Consider the following 13,628-nt stretch of genomic DNA (forward strand, 5'->3'; position numbering starts at 1 on the left):
TTGGTACAGACTGTCACTATACAACACTGGGGTACAGGTATGTCACTGTATAACACAAACTATCCCTGTGTAAATACCTTTTTAAATACATGCAGTGTCTGATTTCCTTGCACTGGCAGTCTAATGAATCACTTGTTTCTTGGAAATTCAAACCAATTTGAACTAAAATGAAAAAACTTGCATTTTTATATACAAAAGCAAGATATTACGGATGCTGGAAATCTGAAATAAAAACGACCGTTTGTCAGAGTTCTGATGAAAGGTCATCTACCTGAAATGTTAACTGTTTCTCTCTCCACGATGCTGCCTGACCTGCTGAGTATTTCCAGCATTTTCTGTTATTTGCATTTATATAGTTCCTTTCACAACCTCAGAATGTTCCAAAGAAGTTCACAGCCAACAGCTCCCCTGTTTTTTTTCTACAAATAGTTCCAAGGAATCATTTAGGTTTACCTGAGAGGGCGGCCTCTGTTTAATGTTTCATCTGAAAAACAGCACCTCCGACAATGTCGGCCTGGATTATGGCTGTGGGATGCGGTAATGATTGTATTAAGAGCTGTGAATGTGTGTCCCTGACAGCCTCTGGATGCCTTAATGATTAATTAGAAATAGGAGTAGGGTTAGGCCATTTGGCCCATCGAGCCTGCTCCGCCATTCAATAAGAGCATGGCTGCTCTGATCATGGACTCGGTTCCACTTCCCTGCCCGCTCCCCATAACCCTTTATTCCCTTATTGCTCAAAAATCTGTCTATCTCTGTCTTAAATATATTCAATGACCCAGCCTCCACAGCTCTCTGGGGCAGAGAATTCCATAGATTTACAACCCTCTGAGAGAAGAAATTCTTCCTCATCTCCGTTTTAAATGGGCAGCCCCTTATTCTGAGACTATGTCCCCAAGTTTTAGTTTCCCTTTTGAGTGGAAATATCCTCTCTGCATCCACCTTGTCGAGCCCCCTCATTATCTTGTATGTTTCGATAAAATCACCTCTCATTCTTCTGAACTCCAATGTGTATAGGCTCAACCTACTCAACCATCTTTATAAGTAAACCCCCTCATCTCCGTAATCAACCTAGTGAACCTTCTCTGAACAGCCTGCAATGCAAGTATATCCTTCCTTAAATACGGAGACCAAAACTGTACGCAGTAATCTAGGTGTGGCCTTGCCATACCTTGTACAGTTGTAGCAGGCCTTCTCTGTTTTTATACTCTAATCAACTTGCAATAAAGGCCAACATTCTATTTGCCTTCCTGATTACTTGCTGTACCTGCATACTAACTTTGTGTTTCATGCACAAGGACCCCCAGTTCCCTCTGTACTGCAACACTTTGCAATTTTTCTCCATTTAAATTGTAACTTGCTTTACTATTTTTACTGCCAAAGTGAATAACCTCACGTTTTCCCACATTATACGCCATCTGCCAGATTTTTGCTTAGCCTGTCTATTGCCCTCTGCAGATTTTTTTGTGCTCTCCTCATAGTTTGCTTTCCCACCCATCTTTGTATCATCAGCAAACTTAGCTACCTTGTACTCAGTCCCTTCATCCAAGTCAGGAGTGGATTACGTACCAGGAACCGTGTAGTCTTTGTGCCAATGATTCTCTGTGATTTTCTTTCAGCGCCCACCACGTGCCCTTCCACCAGTGCCAAGGTAAGACTGCTAAATACGAAGCTGTAAATGGGTCAGATAACATTAGTGTATCATTGCACCGTGCCACTGGAGAGTAACAAATAATCACTAGGGCTTTGATGCTAATTAGTTGGAAAATCATGGATTAATCACTTGTGGGTAGTGTGACTGGGTCGCGGGGGTGGGTCGCGGGGTTGGGGGTTGGGACGGTGTGTAGCGGGACTAGATGTTGGGACGGTGGGTAGCGGGGCTGGGGGTTGGGTCGGTGGGTAGCGGGGCTGGGGCTTGGGTCGGTGGGTAGCGGGGTTGGGTAGGTGGGTCGCAGAGCTGCGGGATGGGTCGGTGGGTAGCGTAGTTGGTTTGGTGGGTAGCAGGGCTGGATGTTGGGACGGTGTGTAGCGGGGCTGGGGGAATGAGCCGGTGGGTATCGGGGTTGGGTCGGTGGGTCGTGGGGCTGGGTATTGGGTCGGTGGGTAGCGGGGCTGGGGCTTGGGTGCTGGCAGCTGGAACTTCGATAGAATGCATTTTTGCTGCAATATAATTGGGTAGATTTTTCCTTTCCTGCAATTTGATTGGGTATTTTTTGGGGGGCAGTGAAATTTGATAGTGGAGGAATGCCTTTGTATAATATGATTGTGAATAATCAATTAGAGAAGTAAAGCACTGGGATGTAACACACACAGTTGTTTATGATAAGTCTCAGACATTATGGGAATTGGCTTCATGGCACTAGGGTGTGTATATATATATATATATATAGACCAGTAAGGTCACTGCTTCGCTCCCCGATGGGTGCTGGGTCATCCAGCCTAGTCCTATCCTGCGCAACAGTAGGTGTGCTGTAATAAGTCATTCCATTTGAGTTAATAGGGTGAGGGGAAATCGCAGGGTTCCTGTTCCTGACTGCCATCCGTGATCCAAGCTGGTGAATGGATGTCAGAAAAAACAGCATTGGACTTGGCATTTGAATAGCCCACCAACAATTACTGTCTGGGCTGACACATCAAGAACTGGTCAGTGCCCATGGTTCCATACCCCAGCAAGAGTCAGCATCTTCAGGATTGGAGGAGAGAAAGTTGAAGAATAAAAAGTTCCATATTAAATGTGCGGTTGGTAAAGTAACCCATGCCCGAACCAACAATGAGAGATGCCATGCCTTTGTTGATGACTTATTACAGTTCCTGAGTGATAAGTATATACTTGCTTTGGAGGCAGTTCAGAGAAAGTTCACAAGGTTGATTCCGGAGATGAGGGGATTGACTTATGAGGAAAGGTTGAGTAGGCTGGGCCTCTACTCATTAGAAATCAGGTGTTCTTATCGAAATGTATAAGATTATGAGGAGGCTTGATGGGGTGGATGCAGAGAGGATGTTCCCACTGATAGGAGAGACTAGAACTAGAGGTTATAATCTTAGAATAAGGGGCCGCCCATTTGAGATGAGAAATGTCTTCTCTCAGAGGGTTGTAAATCTGTGGAATTTGCTGCCTCAGAGAGCTGTGGAAAATGGGACATTGAATACATTTAAGACAGAAATAGACAGTTTCTTAAACGATAAGGGAATAAGGGGTTATGGAAAGTGGGCAGAGAAGTGGACCCGAGTCCATGATCGGATCAGTATTAAATGGTGGAGCAGGCTCGAGTGGCTGTGACCTATTCCTGCTCCTATTTCTTATGTTCTTATGACTCGGCCTCCTTTTGTAGATGTATAGATGGCATGTCTTGCTGTTTTCTAATCATATCTTGTTACTTGCAGTAAAAAGGTAAGTAAGGTTATAGGTTCCATTAGTTCTGCCGAAAGTTCATCGACCTGAAACGATAGCTCTGTTTCTCTCTCCACAGTTGCTATCTGATCTGCTGAGTGTTTCCAGCATTTTCTGTTTTTATTACAAATATTGGGCTCAATTTTCCTCAGTTATCTGCGCTGTTGTTTTGGCGCAGCCGCTTTTTTTGGCGTAAATTAAAATATCCAAGTTTACCCACAGTTTCTGTGCCAGCGTAAATCAGTTATGATTTCTTTTGGTTAGTATTTTTTTTGCGTAACCTGGTGTCTGCGCCAGTTTTTCAGATTTATGCAAGTTTAGCCAATTTACATTTTTCCTAGGATGGCATATGTGACCACTCAAAAAAACCTTCTGGGCACTTAAGAAAAACCAGCACACATTAAAAATTTGGTGCAGAAAGACGCCATTGTTTTTATGTGAAGTTTTGGAGGGAGTCAAGAAGACATTAAATAAGCATCATGAAGCTTAATTTTTTCAAACTCAAAACGGAGAAAATGGAAGTCTAATGCAATTCTTTAATTTTGGATTTTTTTCAAAGTGCCACACCACCACTGAGCGTCTCCTCATCGGGCTCAAGGGTCAGAGCATCAGCCGGCAGAATCGCTCTCTTCGCCCGGACACTGGCTCGGGGCTCGGCTTCAAAAGAAGCCCGGTGGGGGGGCGGATGGTGGAAGCCGAACTGAAGGGATGAGAAGCCTTACACTATGCAGCAGCTTCAAAAGAACCCCGGGGGAGGGTGGTGTTTGCCGAGCCCCAGTCTCCGGCCGAGGGAGCGATTCTGTCAGCCGACCCTCGAGCCTGGTGAGGAGATGATCGATTAGTGGTGGAGTGGTACTTTTTAAAAAAAAAATCTAAAATTAAAGAATTGCATTATTTTTTTGAATTTGCCCCAAATGTCCTCATTGAATGCCTAGCTTCCCATTCTAAACAAGCCTATTATGCATGCGCAGACCAGGGTGTGGTCCATACTAGGGCGTCAAACTTGGAGAGAGAGATGAGAGAAGCTTTAACTCCTTGTCCTGCTGTTTTGAGCTTCTTGCAAAGGTACAATTTAATTATGGGGGCAATATTGACAATGCCATACCTCGTGGAAGCCTTTTGCATGATGGTGCGGAGGAGACGATTGATTCGACGTCATCCCATGAGGAACCTCAGTGCATGTAGGATGATGGGCAGGAGGTCTTACCCACTTCGGGTATATCGAGACAGGCGTTCATACCTGCACATGATTGATGCAGACTGTAAGAAGGCTGCGTTTCCGCAAAGAAGTTGTAACCGAGATCTGTGAGTTAGTAAAAGCAGACCTGCCACCTAGACGTGTCGGGGACTGCTTTGTCAGTTGAAGTGAAGGTTACAGCTGCACTTTCATTCTATGCATCTGGATCATTTCCGGCCACAACTGGGGATATGTGTGCCATTTCTGAACATGCAACACATCTTCAGTCGGCAGGTGACTACTGCACTACATGCTCGGAGGAATGACGACATAAAGTTTCCCATGACCGCCCAGGCAATGCATGACAGGGCTGTGAGCTTCTCCAGGATTGCTGGCTTCCCAAAGGTACAGGGCTGCATTGATTGTACCCACATCGCCTTGCGAGCACTTTTGGAGGATTCCGAGATGTACAAGAACAGAAAAGACTTCCACTCCGTTAATGTGCAGCTCGTGTGTGATGACATGCATCGTATCATGTCAGTTGATGCGAGATACACTGGGAGCACCCATGATGCATTCATCCTACGTGAGAGCGCTATATCTGCCATGTTTCTGCAGCAGCAGAAGGGCTGACTGCTGGGTGACAAAGGGTAAGGCCTCGCCACCTGGCTCGTGACGCCCCTACGCGTAACCCGGATGGAAGCACATTGCGACGTGCAGCATAATAGAGAGGACCATTGACATTTGAAACAGCATTTCCGATGCCTGGAGCATTCCGAAGGCTACTTGCAATACTCCCCTGAGATTGTCGGTCAGTTCACTGTTGTGTGCTGTATGCTACATAACTTAGCCATCATGAGGCAGCAGAAGCTGGTAGTAGAAGACACACCTGAGGTGATAGTGGCTGATGATGAGGAGGGAGATGCAGATGACGAGGAGGACGAGGAAGCCATGCAACTACCTGAACCCGGAGCACGACAGTGGAGGAGGGTGGGCCGTTGTGCCCCCTTAATGATTGCTCGAGTCTTGCACCAGCAGCTCATCCGTGAACGCTTTGCTGCCTTGAAGGCTCAGCGGCAACTATTCCAAATGGACCATGTTTACTGTTTGGACCTGTTCCGTAATGTTGTGTTAGTGGAACAAATAATGGAAATGATTCTCCTTTAGTTCAAAAAGTTGTGTAAATAATGGAAATGATTCAGTTATAATTTAAAATATATTTTATTCAAAAGTTTAACAAAAACTTGTTTGTGCTTAATTTAACTTTAATAAATATTCTTGTATCAAACTTTAAAGTTTTCAGTTAAGATCACTTGCAAACTCTAAGATCACTTACAACTTAAACTTGTAAATTTACGTAATTTACAAAAATCTTTTAATTTGAGAACAGTTACAACAATAATAATAACAACAACAGCAGCAAAGAAAGGCTGCACCCATCTCTCCTCACTTTATTCTAAGACCGCCTGCTACGATTGGTCTTGTTGACTCCATCCCTGCCCGCAGGCAGTGGCGCAGCATTTCTCTGGTTGGTACCAAACTTACTCTTTCGAACATCTCTGGTAATGTGCGTGCACTTGATGTGGGCATGTGGTAATGTGGAAGGCCCGGCTTGGGCTCTTCAGAGGCTGGTCTGGGGATTGGAGTGAGAGTGGCAGTTGATTCTGTCAATGGCCGCAGGGTCTGGGCGTGTTTCCTTATTGTAGCAGCTAACTCTGACATTCCCTCCCTCACATGCCCTGACAGTGTATCAACTACCTGCAACATTCCCTCATGTTCACCGACAGTGTATCAGCTGCCTACGACATTCCCTCCCTCGTGCCCAGACAGTGTTCCCATTTCTCATGAGTGTTGTTACTTCTCCCGACAGTCCCGATACCTCATCACCCATCCCACTGATGGTGTCCAGGAGTGATTGCATAAGGTCAATGCTCTTCGCACTCATTGCCATCAACTGATCACATCTGTTAGATCCTGCACTTCAGGAGAGCGCTGTCGAGCTCTCCTTCCACACCTCACCCTGGGTGTGGCTCGCTGCATTCCACTGGGACCTACAGCCTCGGATGGTGGGGCCCTAGGTGTGCCTTACTGCATCCCACTCGAATCCCCAGCCTCGGACTGAGAGAAACCATGGAATTTCCCAACCCTCGTACCACTCAGGAAAGGGCCTGACACCTCAATGGGTGGCACCTGCACCTCCTCCAGAGTGAGTACAACAGTGGGGGCTTCACCCATCCCCTGCGCCTCTTTCCGCCCCACCCCGCGCCAATGGTCTTGGTCTGGAAGGTGGGATTGGAAGATGTTCTCTTCAGGCTCGTCCACGTCTGAATCATCTTCTGTATCGGCTTCAGCCTCGTCCGTGTTGGCCTCAAGTTCTGCAAAATATAACCGAGCAGACAAATGGTTAGCAGCAGAGGAGGGGGCAGGGTGGCATGAGTAGGCACACAGCGCAGGCAGCAGGCTCATTTGAAAGACCACGATGAATGATAGCACATTGCATCAAGCGAAGCATAGCTGACTTGGACATCCCCATGAACCGAAGCATGGCTAGCCCACGCAGTACTTAATATTTAGCAAAGCCAGACTCTGGAATTTGCAGGACTTACCCTCTCCCTCGACTATTGGCCCAGCTTGTGCAGTGGTGGTTGCTTTTCTCCAGGCAGGACCCACCAAAGCAGCGACCCTATCTTCCAAGGGTGTCAGTGGGTGCAGATTTGCCAGGCCTCCTCCTGTTCGAGTTCATTCCCTTTTGTTGTGTGCCACCTCCTTCTGCAAAGATGAAAATATAACTTTTTAGAGAGGCTGTCTTTCTGCTGGGTGGGACATATTCAGATGGTTACATTTACAATTGCAATTCCGCAAATAAATGAAAATATTACTTACACTAACTACTTGACCAAAGCCCTGCCACTTCTTTTTGCACTGGCCTCCAAACCTCTGGGTGGTCACCATTGTACAGTGTTGGGGGGGAATCTGTATTATGGAATGAGACTCAAACACCCGTCTGCATAAGTGGAAAACATACAAGTTTATTATAGCTAGACCTGGCCAAGTCGGAGCTCTGTGTGCAAACTCCTCAGTCTGACACCAACAGAACTCAAGTTCTTGCCTGGCAGTATACAGAATTTAAAGCTAAAAACCACAATCCGGGTACGTCACTTGTTTCATCAACTGACCACAATATCCTTTTGACATTTACAACGTCTTTAATGATATTGGGACTTTCCACTTGGCTACAAGGCAAGCAGAGGCTGTTATCCTGTTATTTCAAGTCAGCATGTCTATCTTTGTACACCACATCCTCTTGCAAATGATTTATTTATTGTACTAGGCATACAAGACTTAACGATATTTGCTAACCCAGAAGGCCATTCTATAGAGGGATTCTAAAATCCTTCTTCAAACAATAATCTTCTGGAAGTTGGTTCCAGCATTTCTTCTTTTCTTTTGGTGAAACATGGTGTCCAGCTTGTGCCATCTGGCCTCAATTACAGTAACTAGTGCCTCCACTTCATCCTGTGAGAAATTCTTGGTCCTTGAGCCATGTTGCATATTGTCTTGCAGCTCCGATTTTTCCACTGAGAATTAAAGTTCTCGCACACAACTGGCTCTTCAAAAATGGCCGAATGCAGTTCTGGAGCTGTACTGGGCATGTACGCCCATAGCAGTCACGTAAAAAACTTTTTTTTTCGCACATGCGCAGACTTTAGGCTCCACTTCCCGAAGCTGAAGGACAGGCTGCACTACGCCAATTTCAAAAAATAGAACTGGGAAATTTGCGAGTTATTTTTTTGGAGTAGTCGGGGCCAAAAAAAACAGATGTAATTCTTGCAATATGCCAAAAAACGGCATTGGGGAAAATTGAGCCCATTAAGAGGTTGTTGCTGTATGAGGCACTGATTCGACTCCATTTGGAGCAATGTGTATAGTTCTAGTACCCAGTCACCGAAAGAGGATTTTGTCCTGCAAAGGGGACAAACAAAGAGGATTCCAGATATCAGGAATTTCCATTATGAGTTTGTTATCTTTGCAAAAGAGAAAATTGTAAGATGATCTAATTGCAATTTTCAAGATCGTGAAGGAAATTGAGAAAGTTAATGGAGGGGAATTGTTCCCTATGGTGAAGGATTAAAATCCCAGGGGACGGATTAATAAATAAATAAGTTAGGAGTAAGAAGAGAAGTCAGGAGGAACTTGTTCACTCAATGGCTGAATATGTTACGAGGGTAGGACATGGAACCGGACAGTATGAAATGGGTCAAGGGCAATGTTCCCCTCTTTTTTTTGAATGGCTGCTCAGTCCCTTTTAACGGGCTACGTGGAACTTAGCGGTAAAGTTGGTCAAGGGGAAATTAGATGAGTGTCTGGATGGAGATTAGGAAAAGGGGAGATGCAAAGAGACCTGGGTGTCATGGTACATCAGTCATTGAAGGTTGGCATGCAGGTGCAGCAGGCGGTTAAGAAAGCAAATGGCATGTTGGCCTTCATAGCAAGGGGATTTGAGTACAGGGGCAGGGAGGTGTTGCTACAGTTGTACAGGGCATTGGTGAGGCCACACCTGGAGTATTGTGTACAGTTTTGGTCTCCTAACCTGAGGAAGGACATTCTTGCTATTGAGGGAGTGCAGCGAAGGTTCACCAGACTGATTCCCGGGATGGCGGGACTGACCTATCAAGAAAGACTGGATCAACTGGGCTTGTATTCACTGGAGTTCAGAAAAATGAGAGGGGACCTCATAGAAACATTTAAAATTCTGACGGGGTTAGACAGGTTAGATGCAGGAAGAATGTTCCCAATGTTGGGGAAGTCCAGAACCAGAGGTCACAGTCTAAGGATAAGGGGTAAGCCATTTAGGACCGAGATGCGGAGGAACTTCTTCACCCAGAGAGTGGTGAACCTGTGGAATTCTCTACCACAGAAAGTTGTTGAGGCCAATTCACTAAATATATTCAAAAAGGAGTTAGATGAGGTCCTTACTACTAGGGGGATCAAGGGGTATGGCGAGAAAGCGGGAATGGGGTACTGAAGTTGAATGTTCAGCCATGAACTCATTGAATGGCGGTGCAGGCTAGAAGGGCCGAATGGCCTACTCCTGCACCTATTTTCTATGTTTCTATGAGAAGGGATTGAGGGATATGGTGACAAGGTGGGTAGATGGGGTTAAGGTGAGTTGAGGGATATAGTGAAGGGCTGGGTAAATGGGGTTGAGGGATATGGTGAGAAAGCAGGTAGGTGGGGTTGACCTCTGATAAAGCAATGGGCTTGTTGGTTTTTTGTTAGGCAGTGTATTACAGTGTGTGTGTGTGTATATCTGTATATGTTTACCTTGTTTATTTTCTTTTTATGGGCTGATTGGAATGAAGCACCAAAACTAAAGGTAGGCCTTTGTTTCAACTAATCTCTCCCAGTGATATCCGTGGCAATTGGCTTTTCTGGCACAAAATTGCACCCATTTGAACATTTCTCTTACCCCCCCCGAATTTCCATTCTAACTCATTTGCATATCACCTAACACAATCTGTCATGAATCAGTGCAGTGTTTAAAAAATAGTTTTGAAAAAGTTGCTTTTTTAAAAAAAAATTCCTTGATATATTTGAGTGATAACTTGGCGAAGTTTGATTACTACAGCTGAAAATGGGTTTAACACAAAAAAAAGCATTTTAAATCAGTGAGTAACCCAATTTTAAATGAGTGGAAATGACTTCAAAAAAATATGCAAAACTATTTTCTAGTTAGATTGGGGTACAGTAGTCAGTTTCTTAGTAAATAAAAAAAAATTTCAATCTTTCAAAACATACATGTTAGTGTCCTTGCACCCAAAAGATTAATTTTTGGAGCCTCCTCGAAGGCCTGTGAACGAGCGCAATTAGCGGAAACTCCCAATGGTGATTAATTCACCTTGGGTGCGGCCTGCTTCCAGTACGATGTTTTTAAAACTAGCGCAAAAGATCATGGAAACTCGAGTTGCACTGGACGCAATTTGTGCTTAAATTTCCGTGATCTTTTGCATCGGTTACTTGGATATCTGGTGAATTGGGCTGAAAAAACCAGCGCAATCAAATTGAAACTCCAGGCTAGTAACTTGGTAAGAACGTCAAGGGAAGAATAATGAGCTCCCCTGTTTCCTTTACAACTGAATATCAACAGCACCTTCAGGAGAGGAGTGGAGAAATGTACAGTCCATCCAGAATTCCTGTATAATAATTTCATCATGGACCTTGCCCCAGCCACTGTTGCCTAAAGAAAGAACTTGCATTTATATAGCGCCTTTTACGATCTCAGGATGTCCCAAAGTGCTTTACAGCCACAAATTACTTTTGAAGTGTAGTCACTGTTGTAATATAGGAAACGCGGCAGCCAATTTGCACACAGCAAGCTCCCACAAACAGAAATGTGATAATGACCATATAATCTGCTTTAGTGATGTTGGTTGAGGGATAATTATTGGCCAGAACACCAAGGATAACTCCCCTGCTTTTACATAAGAACATAAGAAATAGGAGCGGGAGTAGGCCAGACGGCCCCTCAAGCCTGCTCCGCCATTCAATAAGATCATGGCTGAACTGATCACTGATCACGGACTCGGCTCCACTTCCCTGTCTGCTCTCAATAACCCCTTATCTCCTTATTGTTTAAGAAACTGTCTATTTCTGCCTTAAATTTATTCAATGTCCCAGCTTCCACAGCTTTCTGAGGCAGCGAATTCCACAGATTTGCAACCCTCTGAAAGAAGAAATTTCTCCTCATCTCAATTTTAAATGGGCAGCCCCTTATTCTAATCATGCCCTCTAGTTCTAGTCTCCCCCATCAGTGGAAACATCCTCTCTGCATCTACCTTGTCAAGACCATTCATAATCTTTATACGTTTCAGTAAAATCACCTCTCATTCATCTGAATTCCAATGAGTAGTGGTCCAACCTTTCCTCATAAGTCAACTCCCTCATCTCCGGAATCAACCGAGTGAACCTTCTCTGAACTGCCTCCAAAGCAAGTATATCCTTTCATAGAAATTTACAGCACGGAAGGAGGTCATACGGCCCATCGTGTCCGTACCGGCCGACCAAGAGCTATCCAGCCTAATCCCACTTTCCAGCTCTTGGTCTGTAGCCCTGCAGATAATGGCACTTTAAATGCACATCGAAGTATAGAAACAGGGATATAGATGCAGGGGTAGGCCATTCGGCCCTTCGAGCCTGACCACCATTCAATATGATCATGCACTTCAGTACCCCATTCCTGCTTTCTCTCCATACCCCTTGATCCCTTTAGCCATAAGGGCCACATCTAACTCCCTTTTGGATATATCTAACGAACTGGCCTCAACAACTTTCTGTGGCAGAGAATTCCACATGCTCACAATTTTCCGGGTGAAAAAGTTTCTCCTCATCTCGGTCCTAAATGGCTTACCCCTTATCCTTAGACTGTGACCCCTAGTTCTGGACTTCCCCAACATTCTTCCATTCTTCCTGCATCTAACCCTGTCCAATTCCGTCAGAATTTTATATATTTCTATGAGATCCCCTCTCATTCTTCTAAATTCCAGTGAATATAAGCCTAATCGATCCAGTCTTTCTTCATATGTTAGTCCTGTCATCCTGGGAATCAGTCTGGTGAGCCTTCGCTGCACTCTTTCGATAGCTAGAATGTCCTTCCTCAGATTAGGAGACCAAAACTGTACACAATATTCAAAGTGTGGCCTCACCAAGACCCTGTACAACTGTAGTAAGACCTCCCTTCTCACATACTCAAATCCTCTCGCTATGAAGGCCAACATGCCATTTGCATTCTTCACCGCCTGCTGTACCTGCATGCCAACTTTCAATGACTGATGTACCATGACACCCAGGTCTCGTTGCACCTCTGCTTTTCCTATTCTGTCACCATTCAATAATAATCTGCCTTCCTGTTTTTGCCACCAAAGTGGATAACCTCACATTTATCTACATTATACCGCATCTGCAATGTATTTGCCCATGCACCTAACCTGTCCAAGTCACCCTGCAGCCTCTTGGCATTCTCCTCACAGCTCACACTGCCACCCAGCTTAGTGTCATCTGCAAACTTGGAGATATTACTTCGTCTAAATCATTAATGTATATTGTAAATAGCTGGGGTCCTAGCACTGAACCTTGCGGTACCCCACTAATCACTGCCTGCCATTCTGAAAAGGACCCATTTATTGCTACTCTTTGCCTCCTGTCTGTCAATCAGTTCTCTGTCCACTTCAATACATTACCCCCAATACCATGTGCTTTAATTTTGCACACTAATCTCTTGTGTGGGACCTTGTCAAAAGCCTTTTGAAAGTATAAATACACCACATCCACTGGCTCTCCTCTACTAGTTACATCCTCAAAGAATTCTAGAAGATTTGTCAAGCATGATTTCCCTTCCATAAATCCATGCTGACTTGGACTGATCCTGTCACTGCTTTCCAAATGCGCTGCTATTACATCTTTAATAATTGATTCCAACATTTTCCCCACCACCGATGTCAGGCTGACTGGTCTATAATTCCGTTTTCTCTCCCTCCTTTTTTTAAAAAGTGGGGTTACATTAGCTACCCTCCAATCCATAGGAACTGATCCAGAGTCTATAGAATGTTGGAAAATGACCACCAGTGCATCCACTATTTCTAGGACCACTTCCTTAAGTACTCTGGCATGTAGACTATCAAGCCTTCAATCCCATCAATTTTCCTAACACAATTTGCTGACTAATAAGGATTTCCTTTAGTTCTTCCTTCTCGCTAAACCCTCGATTCCCTAGTATTTCTGGAAGGTTATATGTGTCTTCCTTAGTGAAGACAGAACCAAAGTATTTGTTCAATTGGTCTGCCATTTCTTTGTTCTCCATTATAAATTCACCTGATTCTGACAGTAAGGGACCTACATTTGTCTCCACTAATCTTTTTCTCTTCATGTATCTGCAGAAGTTTTTGTAGTCAATTTTTATGTTCCCTTCAAGCTTACTCTCTCATTCTATTTCCCCCCTCCTAATTAAACCATTTGTCCTCCTCTGCTAATTTCTAAATTTCTCCCAGTCTTCAGGTTTGCTGC

General features: G+C 44.6%; 1 protein-coding gene across 3 annotated transcripts in view; it reads left to right on the plus strand.

The window, feature by feature from the left end:
- Positions 1 to 13,628, plus strand: part of LOC139260021 (transmembrane protein 237-like) — a 112,291-nt gene that overhangs the window by 9,657 nt on the left and 89,006 nt on the right. For 2 of the 3 annotated variants that reach the window (XM_070876077.1, XM_070876076.1), the window contains exons 2-3: positions 1,620 to 1,651; positions 9,932 to 9,945. The exons of the other annotated variant lie outside the window; for it this stretch is intronic. In XM_070876077.1, coding sequence (XP_070732178.1) covers positions 1,620 to 1,651; positions 9,932 to 9,945 — 46 coding nt within the window. The remainder of the gene's footprint in view (positions 1 to 1,619; positions 1,652 to 9,931; positions 9,946 to 13,628) is intronic. 3 annotated transcript variants of the gene reach the window in all.

The sequence above is a fragment of the Pristiophorus japonicus genome, chromosome 3, assembly GCF_044704955.1.
Source record: "Pristiophorus japonicus isolate sPriJap1 chromosome 3, sPriJap1.hap1, whole genome shotgun sequence".
NCBI classification, from domain to species: domain Eukaryota; kingdom Metazoa; phylum Chordata; class Chondrichthyes; family Pristiophoridae; genus Pristiophorus; species Pristiophorus japonicus.